General features: G+C 37.0%; 1 protein-coding gene across 8 annotated transcripts; it reads left to right on the top strand.

The window, feature by feature from the left end:
• The first annotated feature begins 2,294 nt into the window (after positions 1–2,294).
• LOC113095072 (RIMS-binding protein 2-like) lies at positions 2,295–17,024 on the top strand. 8 transcript variants are annotated; one of them, XR_003288264.1, is made up of 13 exons: positions 2,295–2,337; positions 3,973–4,087; positions 4,550–4,675; positions 6,822–6,988; positions 8,330–8,498; positions 8,839–8,901; positions 9,543–9,646; positions 10,412–10,444; positions 12,448–12,519; positions 12,698–12,832; positions 13,796–13,840; positions 14,995–15,064; positions 16,626–16,726. XR_003288264.1 is itself a non-coding variant. In XM_026260684.1 (11 exons), the coding sequence occupies exons 1-11, from the start codon at positions 2,323–2,325 to the stop codon at positions 16,812–16,814; spliced, it is 1,188 nt and encodes a 395-aa protein (XP_026116469.1). In that variant the 5' UTR covers positions 2,295–2,322; the 3' UTR covers positions 16,815–17,024. The 8 variants fall into 8 exon arrangements, 6 of the variants coding, with proteins under 6 accessions (XP_026116469.1, XP_026116475.1, XP_026116474.1 ...); XR_003288265.1 differs by lacking the exon at positions 13,796–13,840; XM_026260684.1 differs by lacking the exons at positions 13,796–13,840; positions 14,995–15,064 and having other exon boundaries at positions 16,626–17,024.
• The last annotated feature ends 1,294 nt before the right edge of the window (positions 17,025–18,318 follow it).

The raw sequence follows: 18,318 nt of genomic DNA, 5'->3' as shown, positions 1-18,318 counted from the left end.
CTCTGTTGTTCAGTTTTAAGTATTGCATCAATATGCATCTGATCGAAATCGATCTGGATTAGTAGAAGATATAGTAGAAGTGGCTCTTGTTACTTGGAATTGCCAGATTATTTAGCAGATTCTTAGATTTATTGCATATGACAATCACATATGTGCAGATATATACAGTGTGTATCTGTTTGCTATGCCTGAAGTGTTTACTTCATGGAATGTAAACGCCATGGTTTTAATGTGTTTGTGATTATTATTAAATAAAGACAGTTTTTTGTGCTGTTCTGTATAAGTATCAATAAATTGAAAGTGTCAAATTAGCTCCTAGTTGATCTGGTGAAAAATGCACATATCATTCCAAGGGCATTTTGGGAATCTCATTTAAGTAAAGTCTGCTTAAATGAAACAGTTATTCACTTTTGGTTATGTTTGTCTCATGGTTACACTTCTGTTAAGTTTTACTTTTCTCAGTGTAATTTTGACAGTTTTGTGAATATCTGTTTCTTCATGAACGATGTTTTACTGTTAAGATTTATTTTAAAAAGATATTTATGAATAAGTATTATACAGAAAGGGTTGCAAAATACATGATGTATTGAATATATGAAGTAATAAATGGTATATTATATTTCCGTTTTTGTCATTTTTGTTTTGAGTTTCTTTTTGGAGACCTGAGCAGCATTGGGATTGTGGTATGAAAACTAACACCTTATAAAGGCTACAATATATTCTGCTTTTTGGGATATGGTTTGCTTCCAACTGCAGACATCTACAGTTTTAGTATGGTACAGAAAACTGTATCTGCAGTAGTGTCAAACTTAAATACTAAAAACAATATTTTTTAACAATATGCTGTTGTAGCTATCTCCTCTTATTCTAAAAATATATTCTACATGTATCGGGATGTACAAATTTAAACCAACGATTACGGTTTTCATACATAATTTGAAATGATTAGAAAAGATTTGTCTTTTTATTAATATTTTTTTAATTTCCATTCCAGGTTACTGGTCTACTTTTGAACACAATTCACTTGTTGCTTGGCAGATGAATCTCCATTTTGTTATTTTATTTTTTATTTTTTTATGTAAAGTCCTTAGATACTTTAGCCTTGATCCTTTGATTGCCTGTTAATAATTTCTTAATGTTCTGTGTTCTGAATTCTCATCTGTAGTTTTTGTTGTTGTTGTTGTTGGACTGTGCTTTGTTAGTGGATTGTCTCAATGAGCCTGCATATGTGATACTCTCCAGTTCTCATTTTCTGTACGGTTTGCATTTCCTGACAATTTCCTTCAACAGATTCCCCGTCCCGTCGCATGTCATGTCCGTCATGGAATGAGACTGCATGCCCTACATTCGACCATGACCTCCGATAACTAATTCTGTGTTTATTTTGTCTTTCTTTTCCCATTTTGTTCTCTATTTGCACACTGTTTTATCTTCTCTGCCTGTTCTAACACCATCAAACAAAACCCGCCAAAAACAATCCCGATTTTAACTAATTGAAATACGTCCAAATCTAACTGAAACTTTGGCTCCTCCTTCGTCCATCATCCTCTCCGGCTTCTAAAAGGCATATTACAGGAGACAAGACCTGGCGGTGGACCGGGACAGTTGGGACCTGCAGCGGGAAGTGGTACGACAGCGCTCCTTGCGCTCCCACAAGCGGCTCCACAGCATCCCGGAAGTTGCCGAGGAGGAACCCGACACCGGGGTGGAGGTCATGGGTCAGCGTCTGCGTTTCGAGGAAGCCTGTCCAGGCACTCCTTGCAGGAGCCCACGGCCCTACCAACGGGATTCACGGCAGCCGAACCACCTCTCCCCTAGCAAGAGCATCCGCAGGCTGCAGAGGCAGCGCTCCTCTCCGCGCTACAGCTCCATAGAGGACCGGCCATCGTGCTGGAGCAGCACGCAGTAGCAGGCAGAACACCAAGAGCCCGGACAGTGGACTGACTGCGGGAGTGAGGAGGAGGGCTCGCTTGGCTAACGTGGAAGCTACCACTCGTACACGGGGTGGCTAGCCCCGCTGCGGGTGGTTTCTGGCCCCCAACATGCGGGTGATCCACAGCCGAGGGACCCTGTGGAGAGACGTGCTCTGGCTGCTGGCAGGAAAAGGACACTGACCCGGCAGTGCAGCGTGGAGGAGGGATATCCTGGATTCCATTCCAGAGAACGAGGAGCATGCGGGAAGTCATACCACCATTACCACTATCATCCGCACCATCACCGTCCCCCAACGCAGGTTCCAGAGCGAGGGCAGGCTGAGCGAGTTGGCAGGACCTATTCACAGGGACATCTAGGGCCTACTCTGTGGCCAGACTCAACAGGGCAATGGATGAACCCCTGGTGTGTGTCTCCTACCCCTCCTGTCACCCTTCCGTCCTCTTCTCATCTACCAACTGCTTGTGTTCTCATCGACAATCGATTAAACCATTCTTCTGTTCATGGTGTTCCACCCAGTCTGTATTGGTTTATTTGGTTTTGTTCTTCTTGTTTAGCCTTTTGTTTGGTCTATTTTTGCTAGATGTTGCTATGTTATTGTTTGATTTCACTTTTGATATTACTACTTGTTTTGGGGGGAGTTTAGCTTGTATGATCTTTCTTGACTTTCCTGATTTGGTTTAGATCTCATGTGACTTTGTTTGATTTCCTAGAGTGTCAAGTGAAATGTTTTTGGATGTGTAATTTGTTTTGATTACCCTAAAGGCCATTTCTGAGTGTTTCTTGTTTCTGTTGTAAAGAAGAGTCACAAATCAAATGACATGTTTCACAAGTCCTCCAACTTATACTTTAGAGTCCAACCTAGAAGTTCCCTAGTGAGTATTCAACACTGCTCCTGGAGAACTACTATTTTTCAAAGTTTAGCTCCCAAACCTAATCATCTAAACAGTTAATCTGGGGTTCTGAAGATCACTTGAAAACGTGCAAGGAGGTGTGGAAATAAACTTTGCAGGATTAGTGGGTCTCCGAGAGCAAGGTTGGAGACCTGGTTTAGAGCAAATGTTTCCAAACCCTGTTCTTGGTGGGACCCCATTAGTACACATTTTGGATGTCTCCCTTATTTAACCCATCCAGTTTAGGACTTGGAGGTCTCCACTAGGTGTCTTTTTAAGTCTCTACTAATGAACTGATGAGTTAATTTAGGATGTGTTTGATTGGGAAGGGCTTCAAAAATTTGTAGTATTGGGGTGCCTCTAGGAACAGGGTTGGGAAACACTGGTTTAGAGTTGTTCTATGGGTAGCTTGAAACACCAAAGGAATGACGAATTTGTATATTTAACAGTGCAGTATGGACTGAAGTTATTCAAATAAATGAACAATGTTTTGCCACTGATTGGAACGGTCAAAGCCTTGTTTATTTGGGCTTGAACAGAAACTCACTTCACTTATCTGGATTGAGCCAGCACAGATGCATACTTTTTTGGTGGGTTTTGCTTCCCATCATTGTTTTCTTCTAATACCTGTTCATACAGTTCCTGTAAATCATCAAGAAAATTCCAGGGAAATCTCCCAGGATGTCTGTGGTGGTTAATGTCCTGACTACTATCGTATACAGATTTGCAGCATGCTATAATACCTGCACTGACAGTTTTATATACTCAAGACATTACATTAAGTGTAGGCAGACCATAATGTAGAATGATATGAATCAGAAAGCTCATATCACAAACTAAATTCAAAACTTTCCATACGAACAAGAGGAGCAGAACAAAAACCAAAATGGTCTTTAGCTAAGCATCTGATTTCTGCCAAAACCTGCTCATGTTGTTGTCAGAGTTTGTTTCAATTGTTTATGTTAAATGTTTTGGCGGGTTCATCCTCCTTGTTTTGATTTCACTTGGGACTAGAATCTTGCTCTCTAAAGAAATCACTTTATTTATTTATTTCATTTTGGGGATGATGGGAATCTTTTTTTTTAATAGGATATCTATTTTAAGGAACCACAGGCTTTGATTAACATATTAATGTTTGCTTTTGAAGATTTTAGGGAGCTCTCCCTCAACGGGACGCTCAGATCGACTGGACCATTCCGGCCATAGGACGAGTCACGGCTGTCCGCCCGCTCAGAGAAGGCCAATGACAGTCCCTTCCATTGGTTAGTGTGGTCACATGATGTTTGGACTCTCCTTCCCTTCCTTTGTAGAGACACCTATTGTGTGTTCCTCTGATTTCCTTAAATGTCATGACAGTTCTGGTGTTCTGTAAGCCCTGGGAGTCACTTTTGGTTGACCTTTGAACACTCATTCTGTTTCAGATTCACTAATAATTATTTAACTGCTTTATTCTAGTGTACAATTGGTACTCCTAACAGGACACACATTGTCGCTTAGAAAACCATCATCATGTTGAACATTGCTGTTTTACTCCAGAGCAATTCATGTCAGCTGGCTTTCAATACTGTTTTAAGATCAGTACGCCATTTCTGATGCTTTAATGCTATAGAATGGCATTTCCAATCTTAAAACACACCTTGAGAGCCCTGAAAATACCATAATCCACATCTAGCGGGGTGAGTAGAGGGGCTGTGGCTGTAATGCTCTGATTGGTGTTTCCGTAGAGATCACCGTGGAGAATAACAGTGAGGGGAGTGAAGGGAACCTCTCACATATCAAGGATGATGTTTACTATACCAATGTAGCCCACCGCAGGAAATCGGCCCCACAGCGAACAGAGCACCGATATGGTATGTGGCGTGAAAAAGAAAATCCAACAAAATGACCAGAAAAATTTGAACTAATATAGCACATTTTTATCAACAGTGTCTTGTTTAAAGACCCTTATTGAAATCATTACTCTTATTGAAATTATTACTTTCACTGAAATCAATGTAGGGGTTTAGTGGCTTTTAGTCCATGTTTGTGAGCTTTGAACAGCCTATTAAAACCCAGGTACTGTAAGTTTGAGTTTACTTTGAGCAAACGCATATTGAAGCGATTTAGAAATGTATAATATTATTTTATATGAATTATATGAATTATATATATCCTTATTGTATTGTCACCCAATAAATAATTTAGCATATATATATATATATATATATATTTACTCTAAACCTACTCTGAAACTCAGACTTTGTCCAACTAGTTTTGTGTAACAGTCAAATGCTGACAAAATAAAGTGTTGGCAAACTTTTGTCCCACCCAAACAGAAAAAAACGTCAGTTCAGAAAAAGTGCATTTTTCAGGGAGATTTCATGGGGGTCTTTAATTTAATAATTCTCAACTAAATGCAAGTTAAGCTCTACTGACTGTTTCTGTGACTGCTGATTATCACAGATAAAAATTTAGGTTCTTCCGTTTCTAAAAATAGGTGTCTCACAGCAGTTCTACCTGAATAAATAGAAAGAAAGAAAATACAAAACAATTTCCAAGAAATAAGGCCACAAGACTTAAACATAATACATGAGGTTATTGTGATGGCATTGCTTTACTACATTTTTCAAAATAACGTCATATCCAATCTTTCAGTTCCTGTCATGTGGATGCTAAACCCTTAGACCTTAAAGTTTCACAAAATAGGTTAATTATAGGGACACAAACATGTACTGTAGCTACACAGAAGTTCAGCTTTAGTCTTTTTACAAAATTACAAGTTTTGCTTGTCTTTTAACCTACAGATTTGCATATGTAGAAATGTAAACAAATATAAATTGGGAAACATATCTCGGATAAAGTTGCTAGAGCTTTACTTGTATTGCTATCCTCAAAAAGAGCAAGAAGCTACCTTTATCTTAGAAGAATAGACATGCAGGGAATTCTCATTAACATATGAAAGACAAAGATGGATGAGGTACATTTATTAAACAATTTTTTTTCTTTTGATTTACTTTTTATGTGTATATTTTATAGTTTTAATCAAGAGGCAATTTGTCTTTATTTTAGCAACAGATAACTAGGATTTGGTTAGGGTTTCGGTCTGTTTAAGGGTGATTGCTCCTTTCTTTGTGCTCATTTTGTGGTCTAAAACACCAGACAGTGTTTGTGAACCCCTCTTCTCCTCCTCTTGCTTCCCTTGTTGCCTTTTTCCTCATCATCCATCTTTTACTGAGCTTCCTGTGAGATTCTTGATTGTTTCAATTGCATGAATATCTTTCTTCTGTTGGATGTTGTATGATTGCACACTATAAGAGCATATAAGAGCATATGCCTGCTTTAATGGAGAACTATGGAAATTACTGTTATTTTAAATGCAGCTTTTGAATGTTCTATATATCCTTATCAGTGTGCATGATTCACTTATATCAGCTCCATATACACTTTGAATTAACTGGCATGGTCTACTATTTACTCCTCTCCAAGGCTTTGGTATAAGATAAGAGAAAAAAGTTTGAGATTGATAGTGGATCATCCCAGTAAAGTATTGGTAATGAGTTGCTGCATGTCTGTCCACTAATGTTCTGTAGATGTTTACAGTAAAACAGCAATGTTTTTATCCTTTCCTTGTTCATTTAATATGCATGGCAGTTTCAAACATGTTCTTACTGCATTCTTCTGTTTTCAGTATGCTTGTGTATTACCCCACCGGTGTGCTGTGTGCCAAATAATTTTATTGTATAGAGAGCATGCATATGTATCAAGTGCAGTTAGCATTTTTATAAGTTTATGATGTAAATATGTAGTTTTAATATGTAGCCTCACTTAAGGAAGGAATGGCACATAATATATTCAGATAGCAGCATACTGTATGTCATTTTCTAAATATTGTTTAGCTGTCACAGATTGATGCCTCTGAGGATATAGATTAGGTTAAGTGTGCTATGGTCTCTTTTGGGCTTTAGATGTCCTCTGGTTTCAGTGTGTAGCAGAAGCTTGCCTTCTCCTGTGTTTCAGATGGTTATGGAGGACGAGACGGGCGGTCTCCGGACTACTATGAGTCCGAGCCAGAGGACTTGTCCCGAATCTTTGTGGCCATGTTTGACTACGACCCCTTGTCAATGTCTCCGAACCCCGATGCTGCTGTAGAAGAGCTTCCCTTCAAGGAGGGCCAGATCATAAAGGTTTGATCTGAACTGACTGATGTCAAGCAGTTCTCAACTGTCATTTAATTCCATAGCTTGTTTTTCAGTTCTCTCCACCTTTTAAGACTTTTTATTTCTACTCTGTAACACTTTAGAATAAGGTTCCATTAGTTAATGTTAGTTAACTACTTTCGTTGACATGAACTAAGCAAGAACAATCTTTCTACAACATTTATAAGTCTTAATTCATGTTAATTTCAACATTTACTAATGCATTATTTAAATCAAAAGTTGTGCTTGTTAACATTAGTTAATGCACTGTGAATTACCATGAATTAACAATGTATTTTCATTAACTAACATTGACGAAGATTAATAAATACAGTAATAAATGTTTTATTCATTGTTTGTTCATGTTAATTAATACATTAACTAACATTAAGTGTTACCTTCTACTCTATTTAGGGATGCATCGATACAGATAATTATGTTTATATACTAATATACAAATTTAATTGCCAGTAGTGAAAGTACTGATTATTATTTATTATTAATACACATTTTTTATATAAATGCATCAATACATCATATAATTAATATTGTTTATTACTATTTATTGTACTTTATTATAAATGTATTATGTTCATGTATATATATATATAATATTATATGTGTGTGTGTGTGTGTATGTATATATATGTTATGTATATAAATATTTATATGGATTGATAAATAATTATTTTATTTTAAAAAGTACATTGATGAATTTATTAATAATGGTATACATAACTGATTATATAAAATAATTTTATAAAATTATATTGTTCTATTCTTTGCACTACTATTGTTCTATCCTTTGCGCATACCGTATTTCTGACTGATAAAAATAGTTGATAATTATATATTTGTGTTCAGTGTAGTTGTCATTGCCAATATTAAATAATACTGATTATTAAATTACTTTTATTGTTTCTTTACTGTATTTTATATACATGCGTGCATATGTATATGGCTTTATAATGATTTATTTTATATAAATAATACTTTGTGCATTGCTAATTATATATTTTAAGTTCTGTTTGCTTCTCCCCTTCTCTCCTAGTCAAGCCATTGTCATACACACACACACACACACACACAAAATAGATGTTTTTCTTTTTGCAGTGGCTATTTACATTTATTCAATTACTAGACACTTGATACTATAAAACATGACTTACAAATGAAAATAATACAAGCATACGTAAATAATACAACATAGAAAACATTAGAAGTAGTGCTACTGTAAAATTGAGTAGAGCAGAAATGCAGGACATTAGAGAGAGTGTAATTAAAAATGCAATGAAATGAGTTGAGTTATGGCCCTGCTGTGTTGTCCAGGTGTTTGGAGAGAAGGACACAGATGGCTTCTATAGGGCAGAGATCTGTGGCCGCAGGGGGCTCATCCCCTGTAACATGGTCTCAGAGATCCAGACGGATGATGATCAAATGATGGACCAGCTGCTCAAACAGGGCTTTCTTCCTCTCAACACACCCATTGAGAAAATAGGTATGAACTAACAGGTAGTTTGTACTGAGCCCCTGCCCATCTTACCCCTCTGTGCTTCATTTTCTGACTATTCTCTTACTTTCTGAATTATTTTAGATTAACATGGTGCTAGTCTGCCAGTCCTCTACCTTTTCCATACTATTGTTTATATAACTCTTAAATTCTGTCACCACTCTGTCGTTCCAATTCTAAAGGACTTTCTTTCATCTGAGGAAAACAAAAGGAATCCTAGTGAAATGTCGAAGACGGATTATTCCTTTAAATCCTGTGCCTTCTTTACCTTCACCCCCCCCCCTCTCTCTATTCCATTTCTTTCTTGCTTTCCTCTTTTCTCTTCAAGTAAACTGTAATAGGTTCAAAGATGGCCGTTCAGTTAATCGCAGGTCCAGGAAATCCAAGAGAGGTTTGTGCCCGCACGATTTCTCCACCAGTTTTCTCATTCAAACCTTTTTTTTACTTTTTCACTGAAGTGCCTTTTCAGAGCTCACCTCCAAGTTTCCTTTCAACAGTCGAATGTCACACAAGCATGACTACTTCTTTCTGTTCCCACTGACTCCACAATAATGCAGATTGAACAGTGGGCTCTGAAAGTCTGAAACTGCTCTTAAAATGTGTCTGTTTTGTATTTTAGAGCGTCTTGAGCTTTAAGTAAAAACAATTGACCATTCATACCGAACTCACATGAGCAGTGTCACAGATTTTTTTATTTCTTTATTTTTTTTATTCCATTTTCAATTTGAAATGTTCAATAAGCTGTAGTCTCAAATTTTGGACCTCAGAGCTCATAACAGTGGACATTTAGATTCAATATTAATAACTTGTCTACTAAATATGCCTTTTGTTGTTAAAAATGATCATAGTTGGTAATATGCGAAAAAATTAGAATGAATAACATATAAAGTTTGTTTTGATGTCATTGTAACAACAAGACCTGCTGTCATTCATAAAATCATGCTCTTTTTTCACATATTTATATGTTTAATTTCAACATTTTAATTATTAGAAAGTACCTTGGTTTCCTTATTTGTTTGCTTATTCCCTCAGAGAGGAACAAAAGGAGTGGAAGGCAGCACCCGGTGCCGACGCGGAGGATGGTGGCCCTGTATGACTATGACCCCAGAGAGAGCTCTCCTAACGTGGATGTGGAGGTACTAATGGAGTTCATTTTGTCTGGGCTTTTTCTCGCACCTACAGTTTCATCTCATAAGCTTTTGATTTTATGCTGGCTTGCCTGGATGTCTGCCTCTGTAATAGCCACCAATTCATTTTCAGCTTATCTTCCTTGCTTTTGCGGCTACAATGTGGTTTGTATTGTTTATGTTACTGTTCATTCAGATGTCACTTGGCTGCTCCAAAGGTTAAGTTCTGGTTAAAAATAAAATTAAAGTTCTGTCATTATTTACACACTGTTATGTCATTCCAGTCCTGTATGACTTTCTTCTGTGATCTTATTATTTTAAAGTTGAAGTGTGTAAGTTCTGTGCCAAATAAAATAAAAAAATATAATCACCGTTTTCAAACATGTTTCCCAAAATTTCCCCTTTCTGTCACAGTGTTATTTTAATGTTATTTATACATTATTATAGTATTCCTTAATAATTTTTATTATTTTTTTATATTTTTGTTTTTTATTTTTATTGTAATATATTGTAATATATTTACTTGTGTTTAAGTGTAATCATATTTCATATATAATGGTTATGAAAACATTAACAAAAAATAAATAGCAATGAAAAAATGTTACATCCATAAACTTTTTCCAATTCAATTCCAAATCTATAAAAAAAAATAAAAAAACTCACAGAACAAAAAAAGTTAGATCAGCTAATAACTTTATATTATAATTAGCATTTCCAAGTCTTTTACACCCCATTGTCACTTACTGTCACCTTTGCATTGCTGCTGGCGCACAGGCCCACTATGAGGGCAGCTTGCAGAGTGAGGAGGTGAGTGTGGAAGGAAGTAGTGAGTCTACACTCACTGAGCCTGTGCCAAATGACACTCTATTTCCTGCTGACGGAGCTCACTGCACTGCATCAGCACCTGTACGGCATGTGGTCATCTCATTAATGGGATCCAAACATCATAATGCATGTGCAATACATTTTTATTTCATAATGAATGTGTTTTTTAAAGCCTTCATAATTTGCTTGATAAATGATCCTCTAAGGAAATAAGCATTAAACGATGCTTAATATTCCATGATGGTAGTTTTAGTGTCATGCTTTAGTGAACCAGATACGAATTCCAATGTGTATTCATGTATTTATCGGATACGTTGAATCATTATAATGCTTTTATGAAGGCTTTGTGACAGGCTGTTGAGAAATCTGCTCTGCTGTAAGTGAGTGAGTTCCTATGAAAGGAATAGGGAATGGTTATTTGTGACACTGAGATCTCTGTGTGTGGAGGTTAAGTGAGGACCTGCCTTGCCCAGTGTTGGTTGATCTGTGTTTGTATTTCACAAGTCTGGTGGGTGTTGTTTTGAACCTGAAGTAGAGAATGTTGCTATAAATTATTGCTATTTCATTTTCTTTCTAATAAGTTATGTAGAGATTCTTTTAGATGTCTGACATTACGTAGGTTTGTTTTTATGAGTATAGAGTTAGACCTAAACCTAGTGTAGGTTGAATGTGTAGGTTTTAATTCTGTCAAAAGTTATAGTGTGTAAGTGTGCAGAAGTGAAAAAAGTGCCCACAGACAGACAGACAGACAGACAGACAAACAGATACACAGACAGACAGACAGATAAACAGACAGACAGACAGATACACAGACAGACAAACAGATACACAGACAGACAGACAGATACACAGACAGACAGACAGATACACAGACAGACAGACAGATACACAGACAGACAGACAGATACACAGACAGACAGACAGATACACAGACAGACAGACAGACAGATACACAGACAGACAGATACACAGACAGATACACAGACAGACAGATACACAGACAGACAGATACACAGACAGACAGACAGACAGACAGATACACAGACAGACAGATACACAGACAGACAGATACACAGACAGACAGACAGATACACAGACAGACAGACAGATACACAGACAGACAGACAGATACACAGACAGACAGATACACAGACAGACAGACAGATACACAGACAGACAGACAGATACACAGACAGACAGATACACAGACAGACAGACAGATACACAGACAGACAGATACACAGACAGATACACAGACAGACAGATACACAGACAGACAGACAGATACACAGATAGACAGATACACAGACAGACAGATACACAGACAGACAGACAGATACACAGACAGACAGATACACAGACAGACAGATACACAGACAGATACACAGACAGACAGATACACAGACAGACAGATACACAGACAGACAGATACACAGACAGATACACAGACAGACAGATACACAGACAGACAGACAGACAGACAGACAGATACACAGACAGACAGATACACAGACAGATACACAGACAGACAGATACACAGACAGACAGACAGATACACAGACAGACAGACAGACAGACAGACAGATAGACAGACAGACAGATAGATAGATAGATAGATAGATAGATAGATAGATAGATAGATAGATAGATAGATAGATAGATAGATAGATAGATAGATAGATAGATAGATGTTTAGACGGATGGATGGATAGGTGGATGAATGGATGGATGGACAGATAGATGGATATACAGAGACAGAGATATATGGACGTATAGATGGATGGATGTATATACAGATGGATGGAAGCACAGATGGAAAGATAGATGGATATAAAGATAGAGACAGTCAGGCTGATTTATGATTGATCCTTTAAAGTGATTAATAGATCTACATTGTGGCTGTAACTGCTGGATATTAAATGAGCTCTGTTACAGTTATGAACGATGACTGAAATCTAACATGTTTTTCTTTTTCTGTCCTTCAGGCCGAGCTGACGTTTTGTGCTGGTGATGTGATCACAGTGTTTGGAGAGATCGATGAGGATGGCTTTTATTACGTGAGTAGATTATTTACACCATCTCTGTTTTTGGTCATACACTATACTCTTCTGCCAAACACCTAATAATGCTGTTCTTTCATGTTCGAGGTTATTCCTGCTTTCAGTCCTGAACACGGGAGAGCCGCCACACTGGCATTTAGCCTTAGATGCATGATGTCCTCTGTTTTCCATTCAGGGGGAGCTCAATGGACACAAGGGTCTGGTCCCCTCCAACTTTCTTGAAGAAGTGCCTGATGACGTGGAGGTTTACCTCACCAAGACACCGAGCCGTCACCCCCAGGACCACCCGTCCCGGACAAAGAACAAAAGGGTACATCCTGTTTCACGCTAGCCCTCTGTCATCCATTCGCTCTTTTTTTAATCTCCTTCCTGCTCCGCTGTTTTTTTCCTCTTCTCCGTCTGTGTATGTGTTGTGTGACAGCCGGTTGCTTTTTTGATGGATCATTGAAGGAAAACAGAAAACAAAAGAGAGACAGCTTACTAAACACAGAGACATACCGTAAAATACAAGACTGAGGAACCTTTATCTTTATGTCAGATGATCTGCGGAGGAGAAATGTGAACTGTTAATGAAATTGCATATTCATAAAGCGTTGTTTGGAAAAGAAGAATTCACACAAAGAGGCGTGCCAGATTATTAGCTGTTTATTGTTATTATTTCTGGAAAAAGAAGCACTAAAAGACTATTATTTTTTACAGAATACACAAGTGAGGCATTGTAATAGAAGCTTTATGAATGTAAGTGTGTTTAAAATTGAACTCAATTTATAATAGAGGAGATAGTTTTGATGTACAGAGAACTGAATCCATGTGGAACTGTAGAACTGCATGCTTTTTCTTTCAGAATGCTTCGACTCCACAGTGAATTTTTTTAAGGTGCTTTAACGGATTGAGACCAGTTAAAAAAAAACAACAACAACCTTAAACCCTTTTGTATATGTTTCCAAAATTATTGTTTTTTGTGTATTGCTGATATATAAGACTATCAACTTAAAGAAAGACACAAAACATATGTTGCAAGTAGAGAGTTATCAAGAATGATTTTATCTGTAGTTGTAGATATTGTACAGTGGTCTGTATAAAAAAAAGAGAGAGAGAGAGAAAATATATATATATAAATAATTGCTGATGGATGTTTTCAATCATCAGGACTTATCAAGGTTTTTCTGTACTGAAAGATTTGTTATTCTTTTCTCATATTCATTGTGCAGACAATTGAGATGCATTACATCATGGCATTGTTTTTTTTTTCCTCACTTGCTTGGCAAAACAGAAGAAGAGTGTTCATTTCACTCCGTAACGGCTCAGTATCTGTCACGTAAGTGAGCAACAGAGGATACCACAGATAATGCTGTCCTCGTCTAATGCACACGACTGTTGCTCCTGGTATGCACAGAACACATGCATCACATTCACCCCAACCATATAGATGAAAGATCCAAGAAAATTGGTTCGCACTCACAAAAACATTACGTTGCTGCCTAAACTTAGAGTGGAAGTTTATATACTGTATGAACTAACAGACTTATTGCATTTTTATTTTAATGTATATTTTATTCATATTTAAATGTTTCATTAATATGTAATGATTTATGTTTATTATTTATATATATATATTTTTTTTTGAATTTATATCATATGTTAATATATAATGATGTCATTTTTAATGTTTCTAATTAAAAAGACATTTAATTAAAGATTAATTATTTAAATTGATTAAAATATTCTTATTAAAACAATATTTGTATTAATTAAAAAATCATTTTTATTCATTAAAAAATAAATTTTAATTAATTGCAAAGTTTAAAACTGACAATATACACACAAATTCTATACAGATACATGCACCGACCAAGTTACTCATCAAGACACCCCTGTAGTTCTCATGACCTCATCAGTTAACATTAATATAAATACTGTGATTGGTCCACTGCTGTCAGTGCATTAGACAGGCACAGCTGGTATCTTCAGTTGTTTCTCTCTCTGGGTGTTGTCCATTATAATGTTCGTCTTTCATTGACTCCTACTGTAAGTCATAAGAAGCTATAAGGCCATTGTCACGCGGTCAGAATTGGACCCCTGACCCCCTACCCCCACCCCTTCTCTTCTCTAATGTGTGCAGTTGAGTAGATTCCTAGTGTACGTCCTGGGACAAACCCTCTCCTCTCCTGTAGCTGTGCACCCTATCAGACCACACTGAGCATGAATTGACAAGAAACACTTTTGAAATGGATATTGGACATTGGCAATGTCAGCCAGATCATAAAGGTGTGTGTGTGTGTGTGATTAGGGTGCACTCTTTCCATTAACTCTAAGAGTGATCAAACCAGTCCAGCAAGCATAAGTATCATTACCATTATCTATCTAAAGAGTAGATTTTAGTTATATACTGTTTCCTAGACTTGACTGAATTGATTTTTAAGTTTATGCATTCTTGCAGCCACTTTTATAAATGAAGCTTTTTTAAAGCAGGTTTGATTTGGCTCCAACACCCTTGGTGAAGTTACCATGCTGAAAGGTGATAGATTACTTCAGAAGACTGGTAAATTAAAAACTTATCTTCTCTTTTCATTACCATTATAGAGTATGTTGCTGTTAGCATAAATTTAATGAATTTAAATTTTGTGTTATGCAACTATACAACTGATATTAAGGGCAAATTATGGCATGTAAAAGGTGTTTTTGCTTTTAAAGGCATAGTTCACCCCAAAGGAAAATTTGCTGATAATGAACTCACCCTTCGGCCATCCAAGAGGTTGATGAATTTGTTTTTTCATCAGAACAGATCTGGAGAAATTTAGCATTACATCAGTTGCTCAGTGAATGGGTGCCGTCAGAATGAGAGTCCAAATATTGCTTTCTTCAGTGAAAAAGTTTAGTGATGTTAGTAGCAGCTGTTTGGACTCTTAATTTGACGGCACCCACTGATTCCATTGGTGAGCAATAATGTAATTCTAAATTCCTTTTTTTATTTTTATTATTTATATAGCACATTTCATACACAATGGTAATTTAAAGTGCTTTACATAAAAGGAAGTAAAATAATCATAAAAAGGAATTTAAAAACATTTAAAATGATTAAAAAATTGATTTAAAATTAATTTAAAACAGTTAAAAATAGGAAATTCATATATATATAGTGCAATCAGTCCTGACATCACACAGTGCTCATTCAATAAATGCACAGCTAAACAGATGAGTTTAAATGCGAGCGGCATTGTAACTAAAGGCGGACTCCCCTTGTTTTGTGTGAACCTTTGGTGTGTCTAACTGACTCGATACTAATGATCTGAGTGCTCTGTTAGGTTTATATTCAGTGAACATATCTGCAATATATTTCGGTCCTAGGTCATTGAGTGATTTATAAACAAGTAAAAGTACTTTAAAATCAATCCTAAATAACTGGAAGCCAGTGTAAGGACCTGAGGACTGGTGTGATATGCTCAGATTTTCTGGTTCTAGTCAGAATCCTGGCAGCAGCGTTCTGGATGAGCTGCAGCTGTCTAATGGTCTTCTTGCGAAAGCCGGTGTGGAGACCATTACAATAGTCCACCCTGCTGGTGATAAAGACATGCACAAGTCTTTACTGGAAACAAAACATAAAAATCTTTTCAATGTTTTTTTTTTGATCAAGAAGCAAACTCATATCTTTGATAGCCTGAGGGTGAATACATTTTCAGCTAATGCTCATCCCTGGTTGGGCTTCACGTTTAAGGAGTTCCTAATTAGTTGTGTATAAATAGTACATTTCTTAAGATATTTTGTAGCACTTGCAGTCTGAACAGGTTTATTAATGTTTTAATGAGAGTTTAGCTAGAATCTTAAGTGAAGCACACTCGATTTTCTGGGTTTCACCCCATATAATTCATCGATTACTGTTTAGAGCGCCGCCCCCTACTGTCTGGGTATTATTCATGGCGCAAAATATACTATTGATTGATAATTGACTGTATGGTGGCCCTGCTGGGACAGAAAGGACTGTGAGAGGAGATGGTGTGTCTGTTATACAGTAATGACATTGAGATGCTTTAAAAGGCAAAGAAACACCTTCTTTTCTTTTTAAACATCCGGCCCTGAACTGTCCCTTGCGGGTCTTCCGTTAGGTTCCCGTGGAAAAAGCGGGCCCTCCCAGAAGAAGTGCCACCCCCACAGTGCGCCCACACATCCCGGGGTCCGGCCCCACAGCCCAGGGGCCCGGCAGTCCCATCCGGCGCCCCCGAGCTGACTCTAAGAAAACAGGACTGCTCTCCAAAGGAAAGAATCTATTGAAAAGGCTCGGTGCTGTCAAATAGTTTCACATAACTTTCTTCACAGCAGCCGGGTTAAGGAGGTTGGAACTGAGGAGAATTTACCTTAGAAGGTGGGAAAAAACATTTCTCCCGTCTTCTGTTTCTGTAATCACATGGATTGGCCATGGAAAAGAGAAAGGGAAATTGTGAAAACTAGGGCTTTCATGACCACAACTTCAGCTTTATGCCTTCGAAACCGTAATAAGTTCTGTTTGCCCAGGTTTGATTCTTAAAAGCACAGAAATACTCACTAATGTGAGTGACTAAGATACGATAGAAGGGATGTTCTTGGATAATAAAATAAATCTATATTTATTCAATTTAATTGTTTCATTTTAAGTGGATATTCAACTTATTAAACTATATTTTTGTCGCATTTTTCATCTAGACCTGCTGTTCTCAGAGAATAACCTAATAACCTAGCACAAAGTATTAGGAGTATTAGCACAAATATGAAATGTAGGTTTTGCCATTACTAGAAATGACTTAAATTTCTACAAATACCACAGTGTTTTCTGCCACATTTGACTTTTGTTTTTTTAAGCACTGACAGGTCATGAAACTCCTAGTGGATGTGAGCCTCCTCATATTTGCCTTATTCAATGCACACAATGGTTTGTGTTGTGTCCAGTCAGTTGGGTGAGATTTGTCTGTGTCATGTGCAGTCATGTCGATGCTTTCCTTCTCATGAAAAAACTGTATTTCAAAATCTGTGTGACCAAGTGTTGTGTTGTTTTTTTGCAATGGGTGTCAAAGGTAAGGAAGGGGGGATTCTAACTTCGTTTAAACACTTTGGAAGTAAGTTAAAATCATGCATTCAAGTGTAAATTGTGCAGCGGATTGCAACAATTTGCACAGTAACATTTTTATTTACGATTTACACATTAGTTATGTATGATTTTGCAAAGAAGGCCCTTGATTTCCACTTATTAAGCTCAACTTATTAACAGTTTTACATAAATCAGTTTGGTTATTGACTCACTGATGCCTCTCCCAGCATTCAAATCATTTGAATAACACGATGCACATATTCTGTACTTGATAAGGATGAAGGAAATGAGCAATTGTGAATGTATGGCCAAGGAAAACCTTCCCGTCTCTGTGATCCGTTCCATTCAGTCTGTACTGTATTTCTTCTCCATACATTGTTTGTCATTTCACCCCTTCATTTTGTCTTGAACCAAGATACTAAAAGTAGGTTTGCGAGTATGGACCGAGACTGCCAAAAAAAACAGGAATGTATGAGAAACATTCTGTATATCTTGTACAATTTTCAGCCAAAATTCCAGGCGTTTTAATTCATCGGAATACCTGTAATTTCTTTTTTTTTTCACCGAATCATTTAATCATAAAGTGTTACAGAGCATTGCTTCTACATGTTTGAGTGACTGCTGCTCTTTTTGTACTTTTTGCCCATTTGTACATTCTTTTTAAATGTTTATACTTGCTTTTCAGACTGCCTTTTTTGTACATTAAACTTTATAATCTGACAGTGCAAGCTTTCCTC

The sequence above is a fragment of the Carassius auratus genome, unplaced genomic scaffold (genome assembly GCF_003368295.1).
Source record: "Carassius auratus strain Wakin unplaced genomic scaffold, ASM336829v1 scaf_tig00215594, whole genome shotgun sequence".
Taxonomy (NCBI): Eukaryota; Metazoa; Chordata; class Actinopteri; order Cypriniformes; family Cyprinidae; genus Carassius; species Carassius auratus.
The sequence above is the reverse complement of the archived record's forward strand: the minus strand, read 5'-3'. Positions and strand labels throughout refer to the sequence as shown.

Bases quoted from the DNA above. Each gene is read 5' to 3' on its own strand.
- LOC113095072 (XM_026260684.1), top strand. The intron at 4,088-4,549 runs GTTAGTGTGGTC...GTGTTTCCGTAG, and splicing joins AATGACAGTCCCTTCCATTG to AGATCACCGTGGAGAATAAC. The intron at 9,647-10,411 runs GTACTAATGGAG...GCTGGCGCACAG, and splicing joins CTCCTAACGTGGATGTGGAG to GCCCACTATGAGGGCAGCTT.